The 17,285-nt window shown below is 46.6% G+C and overlaps 1 protein-coding gene across 2 annotated transcripts in view; it reads left to right on the forward strand.

The window, feature by feature from the left end:
- Positions 1-13,290, forward strand: part of arvcfb (ARVCF delta catenin family member b) — a 48,492-nt gene extending 35,202 nt beyond the window's left edge. For both annotated transcript variants that reach the window (XM_062451159.1, XM_062451160.1), the window contains 9 exons: positions 4,131-4,258; positions 5,552-5,702; positions 5,868-6,060; positions 7,459-7,570; positions 7,944-8,031; positions 8,594-8,647; positions 9,219-9,310; positions 10,310-10,416; positions 11,792-13,290. In XM_062451159.1, the coding sequence (XP_062307143.1) occupies positions 4,131-4,258; positions 5,552-5,702; positions 5,868-6,060; positions 7,459-7,570; positions 7,944-8,031; positions 8,594-8,647; positions 9,219-9,310; positions 10,310-10,405 (914 nt within the window). In that variant the 3' untranslated portion in view covers positions 10,406-10,416; positions 11,792-13,290. The remainder of the gene's footprint in view (positions 1-4,130; positions 4,259-5,551; positions 5,703-5,867; positions 6,061-7,458; positions 7,571-7,943; positions 8,032-8,593; positions 8,648-9,218; positions 9,311-10,309; positions 10,417-11,791) is intronic.
- The last annotated feature ends 3,995 nt before the right edge of the window (positions 13,291-17,285 follow it).

The raw sequence follows: 17,285 nt of genomic DNA on the forward strand, positions 1-17,285 counted from the left end.
CCCCCGCTCTCCCCCCCCGCTCTCCCCCCTCCCCCCCCCCGCTCTCCCCCCTCCCCCCCCCCCCGCTCTCCCCCCTTCCCTCCCCCCCCGCTCTCCCTCCCTTCAGGCCTCAAGCTGTTGTATCAGCCTGAGGTGGTGATTCTCTGTCTCTCTCTCTCTCTCTCTCTCTGTTTCTTTCCATCTCTCTCTTTCGCTCCCTCCCTCCATTCTCTCCCTCTCTCTCTCCACCTCTCCCAGTGCAATCTGTAGGTGCATATCGATTGCATGGAGTGCTATGCTCTCCCGTCGCTCTCCCCTCATGCTTGATGATGGCGTTTTAAGTGGCACCTTCACTCGTGTGTGGGGAGCAGGGGTGGGTTGGGAGGAGGGGGAAACTGAAGCTAGGCCTCCTACTGTACATGGTTGTGATGACCACCACCACTCTCTGTCTGAAGAGGCATGGCGTGAAGGGTGTGTGTATGCGTGCGTGTGTGTGTATTTGTGTGTGTGTGAGGGACTGCAGGGAGCGCGTGGACACTCTGGGACCGTGCGCGCGTGTTGATGCACTCACAACCGGCGTCACTGCATCTATTACGGTCTCGTCACTTGTCGAGGCCGGCACACCTTCTCTTTAATTGCAGCCAATAGCGAAGCCACTTGAACCCAATTAATCTAATAGTTGATTGATGAGCCACTCGCTCTGCACGGCGCATCACTCAATCACCGCAACTTTACTTTGTTCTAGCCTACTTCCCAGGGCCGCGAGTAAGCCTTCTGTTCTCTCCGGCTCACTAATTGAGCTGCCAAGGCTGGATTTTGTCGCTGGCGAACATTGCTTTGATAAATAACTGCCAAGCTCCTCCCCTATCACCTCGTTTAGAGGAGAGAAGAAGAAGGCATCTCAGGGTTTCCAGTATGTTGATTAAGTGTGTCCCTCAGTGCGGGACTGCGGTGGGTGTGTTCAAAGGTATGAGTGTTTGTGTGTGTGTGTGTGTGTGAGGCGAGGCCCCAGCTGATATCTGCTCGTCCATCACTCACGAAAAGAAAACATGCATGCTAGCTTGTACCTCTGGGACTTGTTATAATGTTCGATGATCTCTGGAATTGTGCTTTTGTATGCGGGGTATGTGTGCAGTGGCAGGGGTGTATGTTTGACTGTGCATGCGTGTGTTTGTGTGTACCTGAATAGGATGTGTTGTCAGTGTGTTTTTGTGGATGTGACGTATCATGTGACGCTCTGTTAGCTTGTGTCTGTCTGTCAGGCTCTGTGTTCGTATGGCTGAGGTTTCGTGTAGAGCTAAGTTAGCGTGTGTGCGTGGCTGTGCATGTTAGCGTCCGAGGCGGTTTGTCATCTATGCATGCAGCAGATGTCTGCAGAGAGTGGCAGTAGGCGTGCAGCTCGCAACCCCCTCGCCTCAGAGAGGTCACATGACATGGACTGGAGGGAACTCCTCTTGAATCCCAATTCCCTCCTGTCTACCTGGCGGCTAGCACGCTAACCACATGCTAGCACTGATTACCACAACACTGTTGACACAGTAGACAGACGACAGAGGCATTCTCGACTTAAGACTCCTCCTCTCACTAGTGTGTGTGGAACTGTAAATGTGTGTGCATGCAGCACTGATTATACAGTGTGTGTGTGTTGTGCAGAGCATGACAGTGTGTGTCTACGGTACGTGCGTGTGAGGCCCACGCCTGCTATAAACCCTCACGCTAGACATTGAGGAAAGGGGGCGGAGAGTGAGAGAAAGAGTGAGGAAGTGAGAGAAAGAGTGAGGTGACTGGAAGAAGAGTTTCACAGTGACGGAGAACGAGGGGGAGCCATCGAGGCCCTCGAGGAATGAGTTGCAGGTCCCAGTGAATCTCTCTCTCTCTCTTCATCCCTCTCTTCATCCCTCTCCTAGGAGGTGCACTCAGCCACACTATTCTTTTATCTAAGTCCTTGGCTTAGGAATGGTGATTTCTTAACTCTGTCGCACTGGAAGTGAGTCCAAGCCCCAGGAATTGCAAGAAGGGAGGGAAATGTTGGATTTCTGGCCGCTAACCCTTGGATTGGATGTAGACCTCGCCCCACCAAGATTTGAACATGGCTGATAATACAAAAATTGTTTATTTAATTCCGCGAGGAAGTCAGTGTCAATGGATTTCGAAGATGGATCTTTTCTAATACAGCGTGCTGACTGTGTACCTGGTCTTTAGCTGGATGACTTTGTACAGACCTGCTGCTCTCTCAGAGCAACCTTGTATGTTTACTGTCTCTATACCAAGCTGCACCAACACTTCAGACTGCTCTTGCAGTGACTCATAATGTCTCCTCTCTCATACAATATACATGTACACACACACATACACATACCTTGGCCTAATTCCCGTTATCAAGGAAAACCTTGAACATGACCCGGCATTAGACATACTAATTTCCTAACCACTAACCCAACATTGACTGTTAGTGCCTGTTACCCTTTCAGCCCAGAACTAGCATTTAATTATTTCCCCCTGAACTCTCTTATTACTGTGGAATAATAGGACCCTTAAGAAACCATTTCAGACATTCAGCCTAGTTATATAGAGTATCATAATCACACACTAGGTGGTACAAACAAGAAAAAAAAGTATTTTATTGCTAAAGTATGCCATCAGTTTTCATTTCAGGGCCCACCAACCAACCATCAATCACACAAGTCACAGAGTAAATGTTATTTTCTGCATAATACAGGGCTTTCAAATAAAACTCTGGGAATTGAATGCCTCAGATACATGGAAAGGACTGTGGGATCTTTTCTATACTTTGACCCCAGTGGATATGAAGAAATATTTTAAGCTTCAAATGTGCTCTTTCCAGACCCAGAAAGCTGTCTTTTCAAACTTTGTCTGCAGCCAATTTTATAAAACATTGTGCATCATTAGGTTTCCTGTCAGAGGGATGGGAGCGCTGGACAGTAAGGTTCTTCTGAGTGGGGTTTGCACTGAACTGTGAGTGTGAGAGAGAAGCCATACTCCCCAGAGATGTAGAACACAGTCTGTGACGACCTTGGAGGGTGAAGATGATTCAATACTCTGTCCATCTCTCTCACTTTCCATCTCTCTCTCCCCCTCTCTCTCCTTCTTTCTTTCTCTCTCCTCTCTCTCTCTCTCTCTCTCTCTCTCTCTCTCTCTCCTCTCTCTCTCTCTCTCTCTCTCTCTCTCTCTCTCTCTCTCTCTCTCCTCTCTTTCTCTCTCTCTCTCTCTCTCTCTATCTTTCTGTCTTGTTTCTCCCTCTCTCTCACGCTCTCTCTGTCAGTCTCTCGCACATTTTCTCTCTCTTTCTCCCTCTTGTTCTTTCACCCCATCCTCTTTCTGCCCCCCCCCCCCTCCCCTCTTCCTCTCTCTGTTATCTGATAGCTGATAATGTAATTGCACTTACACCAGAGAGAGGCCCCAAGGATTGACTGCTGCAATGTGTTAAACGGACAGGGAGATAAACCCCCCCCCTACTTCCTGTAGGGGGGGGGGGGGAGATCTCTGTGTTTCCCTGACCCTCCAATGACAACAGTGAGGAATCTAACACAGGGGACCAAAAATAAATACAATAAATCTCATTAAGATGTGGAGAGGTTAAATGTTTCTTCAGAATCTTGTTGTCTCTGCTACATAACAAACATTATTAGCAGACACTTTTATTCCAAGGTAACATGGGGGTTGAACCGACAACCTCTTAATCTGCTGCCAGATGCTCTGCCACTAAAATACACCCATATACATGTGGTATGTGACTGAAAACTTCTAGAAGTTTCTGCTATTTTCAGGTGGTCGGTCTGAGTATAGCAGTACCAGGCTGGATGTGGGTTAGGGTTAGTCTGAGGAGACAGACTATGTTGGCAGGCCTGACAGCACCTTAGTAGCCGCAGAATGTGTGACATTAGGATAGTCACAGGGAGAATGTAGGTATTTTTCAGTGTATGAGAGATTGAATGATGGGAGGAATTATACTTTATTATAACTAAAATTACCTAATCGGCTCTGGGGGTCGATCGGAAGTTTTTCTACGCTGTGTGTGTCTAACTCCACCGCCTCTCCCCCTCCCTCCCTCTCTCCGTCCTTTCTCTCTCCCTCTCTCTCTATCCCTCCCCTCCCCCCCCCCCTATCTCCCCTCCCTGTCTCCTCTGCAGGCTTTGAGCTGTTGTACCAGCCTGAGGTGGTGAGGCTGTACTTGTCTCTGCTGACGGAGAGTCAGAACTACAACACTCTGGAAGCTGCAGCAGGGGCCTTGCAGAACCTCAGCGCTGGACAATGGACCGTGAGGACACACACACACAAACACACACACATATACTTACATGTGAGGAAATGATCCATTTGAGTCCCCAGAAGGAAGTGCCAATCATATCCCTCTGTTGTCCAGACATGCAGAGCTCCAATTCATGCTCCTGGTGTCTGGTGTTTTGGTTCAGTTTTATCACTCAAGTATCAGAGTGAAAACATAGTTGTCATCATCACCACTACTGCCACCACCCTCTTTCCCACCTTCCTGTTCAGCAGATGGGACATTCACAAATAAAAACACCCCCATCACAGGCTTATATTCTTTGAAACATTTTCCCTTTCTAAGTGTATACACAGAACCCTGAGAATCCTATCACTCACTCTTATCTCCAATGCCTACTATTTTTCAGTGGAATATCTTTGTGGTGGTTGCCATGTTTGAGAGAAACCCTCTTTTTCTGCCATGGTGGTTTGAGCCCACCTTGATCGGAATTCTAGGACGCACACTAGGGCTTGGGGGACTTGGGTGGGTGGAGCTGCTAACACACATCAGACCGCCGCCTCTGCAAGACGAACATAACGTGTCCCTGCTCCCTATGAGAATATTTCTGCCCTTTTTACCTTCAATCCTCTTTATCCTGTCTTCCCCTAGTTCTTTTTTTAATTTTTAGGCTGAGTCGTTTTATTTAAGACTCGCTACCGCCCCCATGTGGCGTGGTTATGGTATCTCCTCATCTCTTTAATGACATCTCAGGGGGTATTGAAACTGCTCGGCAACAAAACTCTTTCATGTTTCAAGATTTCTGCAACGGCAGAACGAGAGGGATAACTCACTGATGTTTTAAGTCGTAGCAAATTGCATCACATGACGGTTCAAAACCCTGCTGTGCCATCTCTTGTCAACAGTTTATTTACTATACTATGGCATGTGAGCAGCACATACTGTATTAATATCTAATGAGTATTCATCCACGTAGTACCTCAGAAGGGAGATGAGGACCAGCCTTTTTGGAGAAAGTGTGTTTATTTTAGGGGATGCATATAGCCCAGTTGAACAGCATTTAACTGCCGATCAAGAGATTGGAAGTTGAAATCCTGCCTGTATGTTATTGATAGTATACCTGGACAAAATGTCAGCCTTCTGGACACTAGCCATTTATTTGTGAAATGTGCTTTTATGGTTCGTTTGTCGGCAGTTAAGTCTAACCCTCAAACGTGTGAATTTTACAATATTTAGCAATTTTTAGGAGCAATCCGCCTTTGCGGCTTGCAGCTATGTTTATTGTTCATTTGTTTACTGAGATGTCTGGGGTTTCTCTCCCCACAGTGGTCCAACTACATCCGTGCTACGGTGCGTAAGGAGAAGGGCCTGCCCATCCTGGTGGAGCTGCTGCGCTCCGACTCCGACAAGGTGGTCCGCGCCGTTGCCATCGCTCTGCGCAACCTCTCCATCGACCGACGCAACAAAGACCTCATCGGTACGACACAGACACGCACGCACCTACACACAGACACGCACGCTCACTCCAACTCACACACACACTCACAAAATCACTCCTACACGGACAGACACACAGTTGTGACTGGTGATGAGATGGTTTGCCCTTCTAACCTGTTCCCGATGCCCTGCTCTGCCCTGGCAGGAAGCTATGCCATGCGGGACCTGGTCAGCAACCTGCCCAGCGGGCAGCAGAGACCTGCCAAGAACCTGGAGGAGGACACTGTGGTGGCCATCCTCAACACCATCCACGAGATCGTGACCGACAGCTCGGAGAACGCCCGCTCGCTCATCCAGGCCCAGGCCATCGAGAAGCTGGTGGCCATCAACAGGACCAGGTAGAGGATGAAAGGGAGGGGGGGGCAGGGGAGGGGGGGGAGGGGAGGGGGGGGGAGGGGAGGGGGAGGGGGGGGGGGGAGGGGAGGGGGAGGGGGAGGGGGAGGGGGGGGAGGGGAGGGGCAGGGGGAGGGGAGGGGGGGGGGAGGGGAGGGGCAGGGGGGGGGGGAGGGGAGGGGCAGGGGGAGGGGGGGGGGACGCAGCGTAACTTGTCAGAGTTCTGCATGCGTTTGCCTTTAAACTTGAATTATTTAGCAGCTTTTCATCCAAAGCGACGTGCAAATTGTACACGTAAAATTGCTTTACTGTAGCTTTGACTATTGTGGTGCACCACTGAAATGTGTCATCTTGTCACATACAGACCATTTAGTTCAGTTGTTTCATATTAAAGCCATACATTTATTCAATTGATTCAAATACATTTTCAAGTCTTATAGTTGTTCCTTAACCGAGTTCATTGATGGAAAGGGATGCCATTAGCAGTGTGTGGATGCTTACCTGCATGTGTGCCAGCCTAAAGCCTCTACTCATCACAAAGCCATTTTATTAGCTTGACCTTGAATGTCTATTAGCAGAATGTTAATATTATTGACATTCTGTTAATAATAATATTTCATGGTGGAGGTTCAGATGTGTCACTGAAAGACTATGATTACCAGCCAGCTAGTGCCTGACTACATTGCAGTAATATATGTCAATCTCAGCCTCTCTGTAGTGTCATGGGGCTGTCAACCGAAGGCTGTCTTGACTCTTTGAGGCCAAGCGCACGACTGTTGCTCACGGTTACACTGTATTGCACAGGCAGAAGTTCAGTCAAATATTTTGTGGAATTATTTATTGACATTCAAAACATCGGTGCAGAGTAGGTTCAAAATCACCCAGGGAAATGATACAGGATCTGTTTTGAAAGCTGGCCCAAAACCACTGGTCCTATAAGACTGGCTTCCCATGGGTCTGAACAAGCCTGCTTTATTTAATACCAAGTAGATGTGTGTTCCTCGACCCTTGAGATGCAGACTGAGATTGACTTTGAAGTGCTAAACCCCCCATAAATTAATTAACACTGCAACTCGGGAGAAGCTAATGAAAGGAAGTGTGCAGCTCTCAAAGTACGTGTTAAAGGCTATCCCTTTGAGCTCCGCCTGGGAATAGATGGCTTAGTATGTCAGATTAATTGTGTTAGGACCCCACTAGCTATGCTGGAGGCTCTCGTTCCCCAGTCTCCACTTGTGGTTCTTATTTTGCTCCTTTCCTCACCTTCTTCCTCCCTGCCTCCCCTCCTTGCTTCTTTTATTCCTTTCTTCCCCCTTTCCTCCTTTCTACCTTTTACCCTTACGTCATTCTTCCTTGGTTATTTTCCACCTCCCTTCCTTCCTTCCTTCCTTCCTTCTTTCCTTCAGCCAATCACCACGGGAGACGAAGGCAGCATCGCACGTGCTCCAGACAGTGTGGAGTTACAAGGACCTCCGGAACGCCCTGACCAAGGACGGCTGGAACAAGAGTCACTTCCAGGTTGGGCCAGCGCCTGTCATCAACCTAAACCCTCAAACATGTCTCTCTAAATTCCCCGAACCTTCATTTACAATCTTTCCTTAGTCAGGCGTCAGCTTGTACTTCATAAACCGTGTTGTGTCGTTGATCCTTCTCACTCAAACCTTTTATGGTGTACTCCTACTTTACATTTACATTTAGCAGACGCTCTTATCCAGAGCAACTTACAGTAAGTACAGGGACACCCCCCCCCGAAGCAAGTAGGGTGATGTGCCTTGCCCAAGGACACAACATCAATTGACACGGCCGGGAATCGAACTGGCAACCTTCAGATTACTAGCCCGACTCCCTCACCGCTCAGCCATCTGACTCCCTACTTTCCTCCCCACATTAGCCCACAGCTGCTGCGGTCCCCAAAGCAGCCAAGAACGGCAAGCCGGGCTACGACGACACCACCCTGCCCCTGATGGAGAAGAACCAAGGTCAGTGCCGCACGGCAGGCGAGGCTGGGGGTCCCCGGGGGCCTACCCAGGAAGGATCACTGTGCTTCCTGTTTTGTGTTTTGGTTCTCGAGGTGCTCCTCCTTCTGTGCTCGGTGGGCGCTCTCACTCGCTCTCGATCACGACAGCTCCCTCCCCACGCCAAACGCTGCCGTGTCTGGTCATGTGATTCATGCTCCTGACATTGGCCTGGTGTGCTTTGGAAAACCACCCATTTCTACCAAAGTTGATGTTCGATATTTTCGAAATGCGCGGTGTGCTTTAAAAGGTTTGTTGTAATCGCTTGTTGAGTAAGATTCTTTCAAAGACAGAAGTGCTACGGTGGCCCACAAAGACCAAACATCTCATTGACAGAGGAGTCAGGAGTCCCAACAGCATTTTCTCGACTTTATTTTCTCCAGCCATGTGTACCATATCCACATCAAGTGCGCTCGGCGTTTTCCTTGTATTGTCAGCTTTCCTGGCTGGGATGCAGTGGCGGAGAACCACAGAACAGTGTGTGTGCTGTTCCTCGTACAAACACGATATGATAAATGCTTTTCAGGCACGCAGAAATGTGGCAGTGGTGATGTGGTACCTATGGACGAACTTGGTCCAGGTAAGACTGAGTTTCCATGTCCTCTAAACTAAGACAGAGCAAAGCTGTCTGCTGTCTTCTGTCAAACAGAATGCCACATTTCTACATGAACATTCTTAACCAAAAATATAAAAAATCCAGTTCGTAGAACTGTGGTAATCCCCTGTCATGAATTTAGTGGCGGGGAAAAACAAAATCACTAATTGGATTTTTGACACAAAAAAAAAAAGTGAATACTGTACATGACAGATGTTTTGGTGCTGCTTTATTGATGCTGTAAGACCCCTCTCTTCATAAGATGTTTTTGTATTAATGGCCATTTATCAGAACAGAACTATGAAAGGTTTTGGTGAGACAAGTTTGCTGATATCCGTCCTGCTAGCTGAGGAGATTCTGGGCACCAGGGTGTGTTCGGTTGTGATTGTAGAATCCTGTCACATGGCGTGGTGTGCGGAGCACTTCCTGTCTCTTTCGCCCGTTCTTCAGCCAACCGCATCTGATACCTGGGACTAATTGGGGTGCTGATAGCCCTGTGTGTGAGGGCTCAGTCTGACCTTTGACCTCCCCCCTCCCCCCAACCCACCCCCTTTAGATGGTTACTCCACCATTGACCAGAGAGACAAGGACTGCAAGTATAAGCCTGGAGATGGTTCAGTGGACCTGACAGAACGGGAGCCATTAAAGGTAGACTTGACCTGTCACACACACGCACGCACGCACAAACACACACACACTCACCTGCAACTGTCCTAAGGGCAATTATGGATTCTAGAAACAGTTTATCTCTATAATACCTCTCTCTTTCTCTCCTTCTCTCTCTCAAAACCCAATTTCCCATTTGAGAAACAGCTCTAATCGATTCCTCGAGGAGATGTTTTCATTCTATCTAATTGTTGCCGCTCATCACGGGCAGCCCCACTGAGCTGTCCGAAGATGACACCCTGCTAGATAATTACATTGAAGCTTTGAAGATTGTAAAGTAATGAACACATCTCCGTGTAGTCCCCTCCAGGAGGTGGTCCTGTCTGGCTCAGGGAGAGAGTGCCGGGCTGCCGGCTATATGTTCAGCTCCCAGAGCAGAGAGTCTCTCTTACATTTTAGCTCGAGGAGAAAATCTAACGTGTGTTTCAAGAGGACGTCCTCTAACGAAGCTCCGATAGATGACCGTTCCGAAATAAGATATCGAAGCACAAAAGTCCCCATCACGTTTTTTGTCCTTATTCGATGCTTCTATCCTTTTATGACTCATGAATGGTGTTCATTAGAGCTCAGATGTAATCGGTGCCTGAAGTCACGGCTTGGACACAGTCCCTTAACTCAGAACTCGCACAATCCAGCTCGGACAAGTGACAGTCAATTTCCCAGGAGGTCACACATCTCTCCTGTGTCTGTTTCGATGTAATCCTCAGTAAGCAACCAGCTTCCCCATTTCTGAAAAGACCCCTGAAACAGGACCTTCTACCCAGAGTGCAACTGGCTGTTGAAAACTGATTTTGTCCCCCTCCCCTCCCCTTTTCTTTGCATGTATTGTTTGCTGTTTTTATTCTACTCGACATGACTCTTTTATGACCTACGAACAACTAACACTCTTCTTTTAATCTTTTATTGCCTCGGCTCTGTGTGACAACTATATTGACCTCGTTGTTTTGCCCTTTAACCCCTTCCCTCCTCCCGTTGCTGCAGAATGACACAAATAGGACACACTATATAAGGAGTAACAGGCCTACGGTCAGTCTGGTGGACGATGTTAAACCCCAGCCTGTTGACTCCTGGGTCTAAATGCATGCATGGTAGGTCTGGAATGTTTTGGTTTGTGTTTCTGTTGTTCCCTCCCCCCCCACCCCTCCCCATCACAGTCCTCCGTTTGTTTGTACTGTTCCGCACTCATGTCTTGTTTATTCCTCACCCGTGTCGCTCCTGTGCGTAACCCTGGCTCCTCCCGCCGACCCTGAGTACTTAACTTGCGACAGAACGAGAGGACATCAGGACATAGCAGGGCTGCTTCTCCGAAAGCTCTCGTTTAATAGGAATGCGCAGGCAGTCTGCCCAGACTCCCCCGGCGCTCTTTACGCCAAATTGTTGTAAATGATGAAAGGGGAGTGGATGTCAAAACACTTGAGATGGGGGAACGGGGGGTTCATATTCAAACACACGCACGTCCGGACCCCGCACACACACACACACACACACACACACACAGATGCAGGCTTAATGAAAAGGAATAGAGATCACAGTGTGTTCCCTATCTTGGTCTGCTCTGTATTCACCGCACACTCTGTTCCCTGCGACGAAGCAGAGCAAATCTCAACCCGATAAATAATGTATGTCTGGGAGAACACACGCACACGCCAGGCCGCACACACGCACACGCCAGGCCGCACACACGCACACGCCAGGCCGCACACACGCACACGCCAGGCCGCACACGCACGCACGCACACCTCTAGGCTAGCTACTCTGGGTTAGCCTCCCCGCGCTCTCGTTTCTCTTTAGCTTTCCATCTCTCCTTCCCCCTTTTCTCTCCACTCATCCCCTCCCGTGGCTCGCGAGTCTCTCAGCACACACTGTGATCGTCCACCTCCAGCTCTGTCAGGTCTGCCCGGGGCCACCGGTTCCCATCTGTGTCACGTGATCATCTTCGCCTCATCCTCGTGACATCTCTGATCGAGTCGCACGAGTCGTGGTCCCTCAGTAGGCTTTGGGACGTGCGGGGCCTCGCCCTGCACTCACAAAACTGTGATCATTTGGTGCTTAACGAAAGGGGGGCGGCTGTACATTAAAATGGTGCATCTGTCATTTTTGACTTATCTTAACCTGATCAGGTGGCACATAAGGTGAGTACTATAGAATCATTATTGATCAAGGTATTGAAATGTAACTCATTTAACTGTGCTAACCAAGCTGGCGATCTGCAGCCGTCATTCCCACTATCATACAAACTAGCTCATCAAAGCCTCATAACCTTCCATCTCACATCTGACAAATCAACTGTACCGCATGCGACAATACATCATTTGTTTGTGTATTTGTACAATCATCGCATTGTTCCTGTGTAGTCACGGAGCGTAAATCCTAAAGCTTTATGTTAAGCTCAGTGTGCGACGCCATCGCACAAGTGTTCCGTTTGTCCCAGTCCTATTAACGAAGGTCCCAACTGTGTTCCAGGATTAATCCCAACAGCGTCCCGACATCTCACCCAGACCAGGATCTCACCACTGCCATCACACATGTCGGCTCGTCAGCAGACTTTGTAAAGAGCAGAGAGAAAAACAAGCTAAACGAAATACACAACCATCCAGCAGGCCGACGTTTCATGCTTTTCAGCAAAAAGAAAATGATGAAAAAAAAGTGACATTCGCACAACAAAAAACAAACAAAAGGGGACTACTTCAAGTACTACTTATCATATCTACATTCCCACAGGACATAATGTGTAACCTGACAGCATGGACTCTCGTAGAGCTCTGGGGTGTGAAGCAATGGAGATAGTTCTGGAAGAAACTGTGTGCGCGTTAAGCCGGAGAACAGAAGGTGATGGAGAGAGGGAAAGGATGTGTCTTTGGAAAGAAGATGGGGGGAGGGTAACAGACTAAATTAATTTCATTTTAACTTTATTTTTCCCAAATGCGCTTAGATGGTTTTTCAATGTTCTTTTTTGTTTGTTGGGTTGTTATTGGGCGTGTTGAGATTCTGTTTCGGTTGACGACATCATTTTTCATCCGTTTTTTCTTTTCTACCGGGGTTGAAGGTGTGGACTGGTGTGGTGAAAGGTTTCTGAAGGTTGGTTTGGTTTGAGTGTAGGAAATGAGAAAGAACAAGGAGACTGGAGCGAGAAAGACAGGAAAAAAGAGAGAGTTTGAACCGTCAGAGTGGGCAAATCTGTTAACACACGGTTGCTCTCATGAACCTATTTTGAATACAATGTTTCACTGTGTTTCATAAAGTGCACTGAAGTTGTGTTTGTTCAAAGTATCGGTTTCTCGTTGGGTGCTATCCACTTCAATACGCCAAGCGACTGAAGCATGACGTGTGCAAGTTGTGTCTGAGGTCAGGAGAGGTACAGAGAGTACTGGTCATTGGTTACAGTGTGGTTGGTCACAACATATTTCCAAGCAAGGTTGAACAAAGAAAAGAAAACCATTAAGAAGAGATATTAACCGAGTAGATATTCCAAGGTGGATCCTGTTTGATGAAGATATGTGAGTGTTCCTGTTGGTTGCTGTTTTTCATGGATATGTATTAAAGGTCAAAAGGATATAAGACATGTTGTTTATAAATGATTCTCTTAGAGAAAGTCAATGGGTTACATGGTAAAGGCTAGATAAAAAGCATTTTATATTTTTGTTGGTTTTATACAAATGTATATTAGGTTCATAAAGAGGAAGGAAATAAGAAAAAAAGAAATACAATGTACAAACTAGTTGTGTATTCATAACGGGTTGTTTGCAAAGCACATTCGTTTGATAAAAAAAATTGCGGTCTTTGTAAACAGAAATAACCACATACTGAAGTGTGTATCAATCTGTAGAGTCATGCTGATGATCACCTATTTATATTTTGTACTGTCAAGAGTTAAAAAAAATATCTTCAGCTTTCTTTCTAAAGATGATAAATACACATTGAACCGATGATCTGGTGTTATATGAGATTAGAGAGAGAGAGAGGAGAGAGAGAGAGAGAGAGAGAGAGAGAGAGAGGAGAGAGAGAGAGAGAGAGAGAGAGAGAGAGAGAGAGAGAGAGAGAGAGAGAGAGAGAGAGAGAGAGGAGAGAGATGAGAGAGAGAGAGAGAGAGAGAGAGGGAGAGGGAGAGAGGGAGAGAGAGAGAGGAGAGGAGAGAGGACGAGAGAGAGAGAGAGATAGAGAGAGAGAGAGAGAGGAAGAGAGAGAGAGAGAGAGAGAGAGGAAGAGAAAGAGAGAGAGAGATGAGAGAGAGAGAGAGAGAGAGGGAGAGGGAGAGGGAGAGGAGAGGGAGAGGGAGAGGGAGAGGGAGAGGGAGAGTGAGAGGGAGAGGGAGAGGGAGAGGGAGAGGGAGAGGGAGAGGGAGAGGGAGAGGGAGAGGGAGACAGGATGGGTTCAAATCAACAAAAGGTCACAAATGAACGGAAGGAGGGATGCAAACGACAGGGATCAACAGCAGATTGAAGGCAGTGTTACGATTCCCTTCCTTTCCACCGCAGTTGCGTGCTGTTGCTGACAGCCTAAATGTGCTTTGCTTTTGCTAATGCATCTTTCAGAAATATTTGAAGCGAGCATGAAAAAGATGTACAGATGTTTATATCCTTTGTTCTTTCGAAGTGCCAGTTTATTTTTGTGGTGTAATTGGATATTGAGTTCATTCACATTTACAGAGAGAGCAAAGAGACAGTTTACTTATTTACGGTTCAAGGCTAAATTTGTACAGTTCAAACAATACAATATAAGTTTGATTCTTGAATTCAAATGCTCATATAGTGACAGTTGAGAGGCAGTAAACTGACCCTGTGTAGTTGCCACTGTCTGAAAAGGGACTAGGAGAGGGAAACTTAACTTCACCCAAGTTTTTAAAGATTTGTTTGTAGTTTTAAAGGTCTAGGTCCAAGTGGACAGCCCCCCCCCCCGACCCCCTATGCTCCCCAACCCCCAACCCCCACCCAATACTCCCACCCCACCCATTTCCTCCACCCCTACAAGGGTCTGACGGGGGAAAGGAGGGGGGCCTCCCCTGACAGCTTCACTCATACATCAGCTCCAGTAGGCGAAATGGCATGTGCCTGCGTTAAAGTCTGATTTTCTTCGTGACGTGACTTTATAAAGCTTGCATATTTTACACAGTGTTACAAATTGTGATTTGAAATAAAGAATAAACCTGTATGTATGAACTTTGATTTTCAGAGAATAATATTGTTATAGGCCCCAGCATACCGTCCTGTAAGTGTCCTCTGAAGTGTGTGCTTTCATTGGCCAATTTAACCCTTGCAACAAAGAACCATACATGTGCATAGACTGTCTGTTCCTGGCTGCAATTTGCAGTATCACAACCAAAGGACCTGGTGTTGAATCTTTGTAAAAGAGCAAGAGCTGAGTGAAGGGGCTTGTTTTATGGATGTACTCATTCTTGTACATTTACAAAACAACATGTCTAATTGTCTGTGAAAGGCCACATGAAAAGATGGACGGAAAACGGAATCAAGACGTACCCGTGTAGATATCAATGGTTCAAGACATTCAAAATAAAGTAACTGTAATACTCAGTAGCAAATGTGTTTGTAACTATCATGTGCCTTAACCTTTTCCATGGTAGAATAAATAACAAAGTGTGTTTTATATAACGGTATCCCTCCTGTTGTCTCTTGTCTCCTCTCCATCCTATCTCCTCTACATCCCTTCTTTCTTTTGGGGCGGCTGTGGCTCAGGGGGTAGAGAGGGTTGTCTGTTAATCGCAAGGTTGGCGGTTCGATCCCCGACTCCTCCTAGGTCATGTGCTGAAGTATCCTTGAGCAAAACTCTGAACCCCAAGTTGCTCCCGATGAGCAGGCCGGCGCCTTGCATGGTAGCTCGCTGCTGTCGGTGTGTGATTGAGAGTATGAATGGGTGAATGAGAGGCAAACATTGTAAAGCGCTTTGAGTGCCGCTAAGGTAGAAAAGCGCTATATAAATGCAGTCCATTTTACCATTCTTGACATTGTCCTCCACGAAAAGGTTCCTACCCTTCCCTTTACGGTGTCCTTCCTTTTCCTCTCATGACCCACAGTCAAACATCCACTCACTCTGTCCTCAGTGTAGTCTAGACTGTTGGTGGGGTTATGCCTTGTATTACATTGTATTATAAACTTTAAAAGATAGAGACACTCAAAATGGTTTGAATTCCTAGCAGAGTAAGTTGTTAATGCTTTCGTAGCGCAGAAGCGATGCCACAGTGACAGAATGTATTATGTTAATTTTACTAATGCCCAGAGGCAAGTATTACGCGTGTGAAAATAACAGAAAAATACTGATTTGTAGAGTGTACATTTGGTGTGTTTTCAATAAATCATGCCTGGAAATATGTTATTGTCTGTCTTGTTTATGTTAGGAATAAGACTAGTTTAGTAGTCCACAAATTTCAACACTGACTGTTATAAGGGATCAGGAAATTATCTACCTCATAACATAATGGGCTAGATCAAAGGATCCCAAGACACTGATGTGGTAGATACCCTCACACAATTTCAATAGTTGGGAAAGCTTTCAAAAGAAAGATTTTGTAATGAATGTTGTGACTTGTGAGAAGAGCTCAATGTTAGAGCATTTGCAGTACACATTTCTGCAAATCAATTCTGTTTCTAAAATGGTGTTGTATTGTGTCTTAGACTGACAATCGAATAGAGAAGACTCCAAAACTCCAATTGATGATCAATCTATATCAATCCGTGTCATTAAACAGGGCGTCAGACTAGGGGTGGGCGATACTGCAACATTTGGTATAGATCCGATACCAAGTTAATACAGGGCCAGTATTACCAATACCAACACCGATACTATTTACTTAGAAAAGCAGCTTATCTATTTTCGTGTAGGGGAAAGCAATGCCTCATAATTTATGAAGTGAATGCATCATCAATATGCTAATTTATGAAGTGAATGCATCATCAATATGCTAATTTATGAAGTGAATGCATCATCAATATGCTAATTTGAATGTTCATGATCATTGCATGATTTTGTGATTAGTTGATCATGCTTATGATCATAATAAAACACAGGACAAAGAATTCTGTCATAAATACCGTTAGTATAGTGTGCTGCTGGGTCATGTTACTGCACGTGCACACGGGTGTTGTGCCAAGACACTTATCCCCACCAGGATTTGCATCCCCTGGCCGCGGGAGCGCGCGTGCACTCAGAGAAGCGGAGTTTAACTGCTGCACTTCGAATTCACCTCTTAAATGGGACAAATAGCGACGCGGAAGACTCAACAGGGGTAAACAAGGGACTCATTTATCTACATTATATGTTTATTTGTGGAGATGTCGGCTCTTTTCTAGCAAAAGTTACAGAGGGGAATCAGGGAATATACATTATATCAGTCCATTTTTTCACCTGATATAATGTGTATCCCCTCTGTAACCTTTGCTAGGAAAGAGCAGACATCTCCATATTATCTCAGGTTGTTCATTGTGACCAAAAGAACACAGAAAATGATGGCAGGACAGACCCGTTGCATGTTAGGGGAGGGGGTACACATTATATCAGGTGAAAAAACGGACTGATATAATGTATATTCCCTGATTCCCCTCTGTAACTTTTGCTAGAAAAGAGCTTCTCTGAGTGCACGCGCGCTCCCGCGGCCAGGGGATGCAAATCCTGGCGGGGATAGTGCCTTGTCACGACATCAGCAACAACTCACATCATAGCAGGGGAGGTGGGGTAGGAGCAAAGTGAGCTTAAGCGAAGTGAGAGCACCGGTGTTTGTACAACCATTAAGGGAGTTGTACTGAATGTAGAGAAGATAAATTGAAACTTAAGTATCGATCTCATCACGCGAGTATCGATCAATAGCCTACTGATACCAACGTTGGTATCGATACTATCAATACGTTAGATCGATCCGCCCACCCCTACGTCAAACCGTAATATTGAGCAATTTATCAAATGTGTCGCTGTCCATTCACATCAGTTTGAAGTTCAATCATACTTCAAA

This window comes from Osmerus eperlanus, chromosome 25, assembly GCF_963692335.1.
Source record: "Osmerus eperlanus chromosome 25, fOsmEpe2.1, whole genome shotgun sequence".
In the NCBI taxonomy this organism is placed as follows: domain Eukaryota; kingdom Metazoa; phylum Chordata; class Actinopteri; order Osmeriformes; family Osmeridae; genus Osmerus; species Osmerus eperlanus.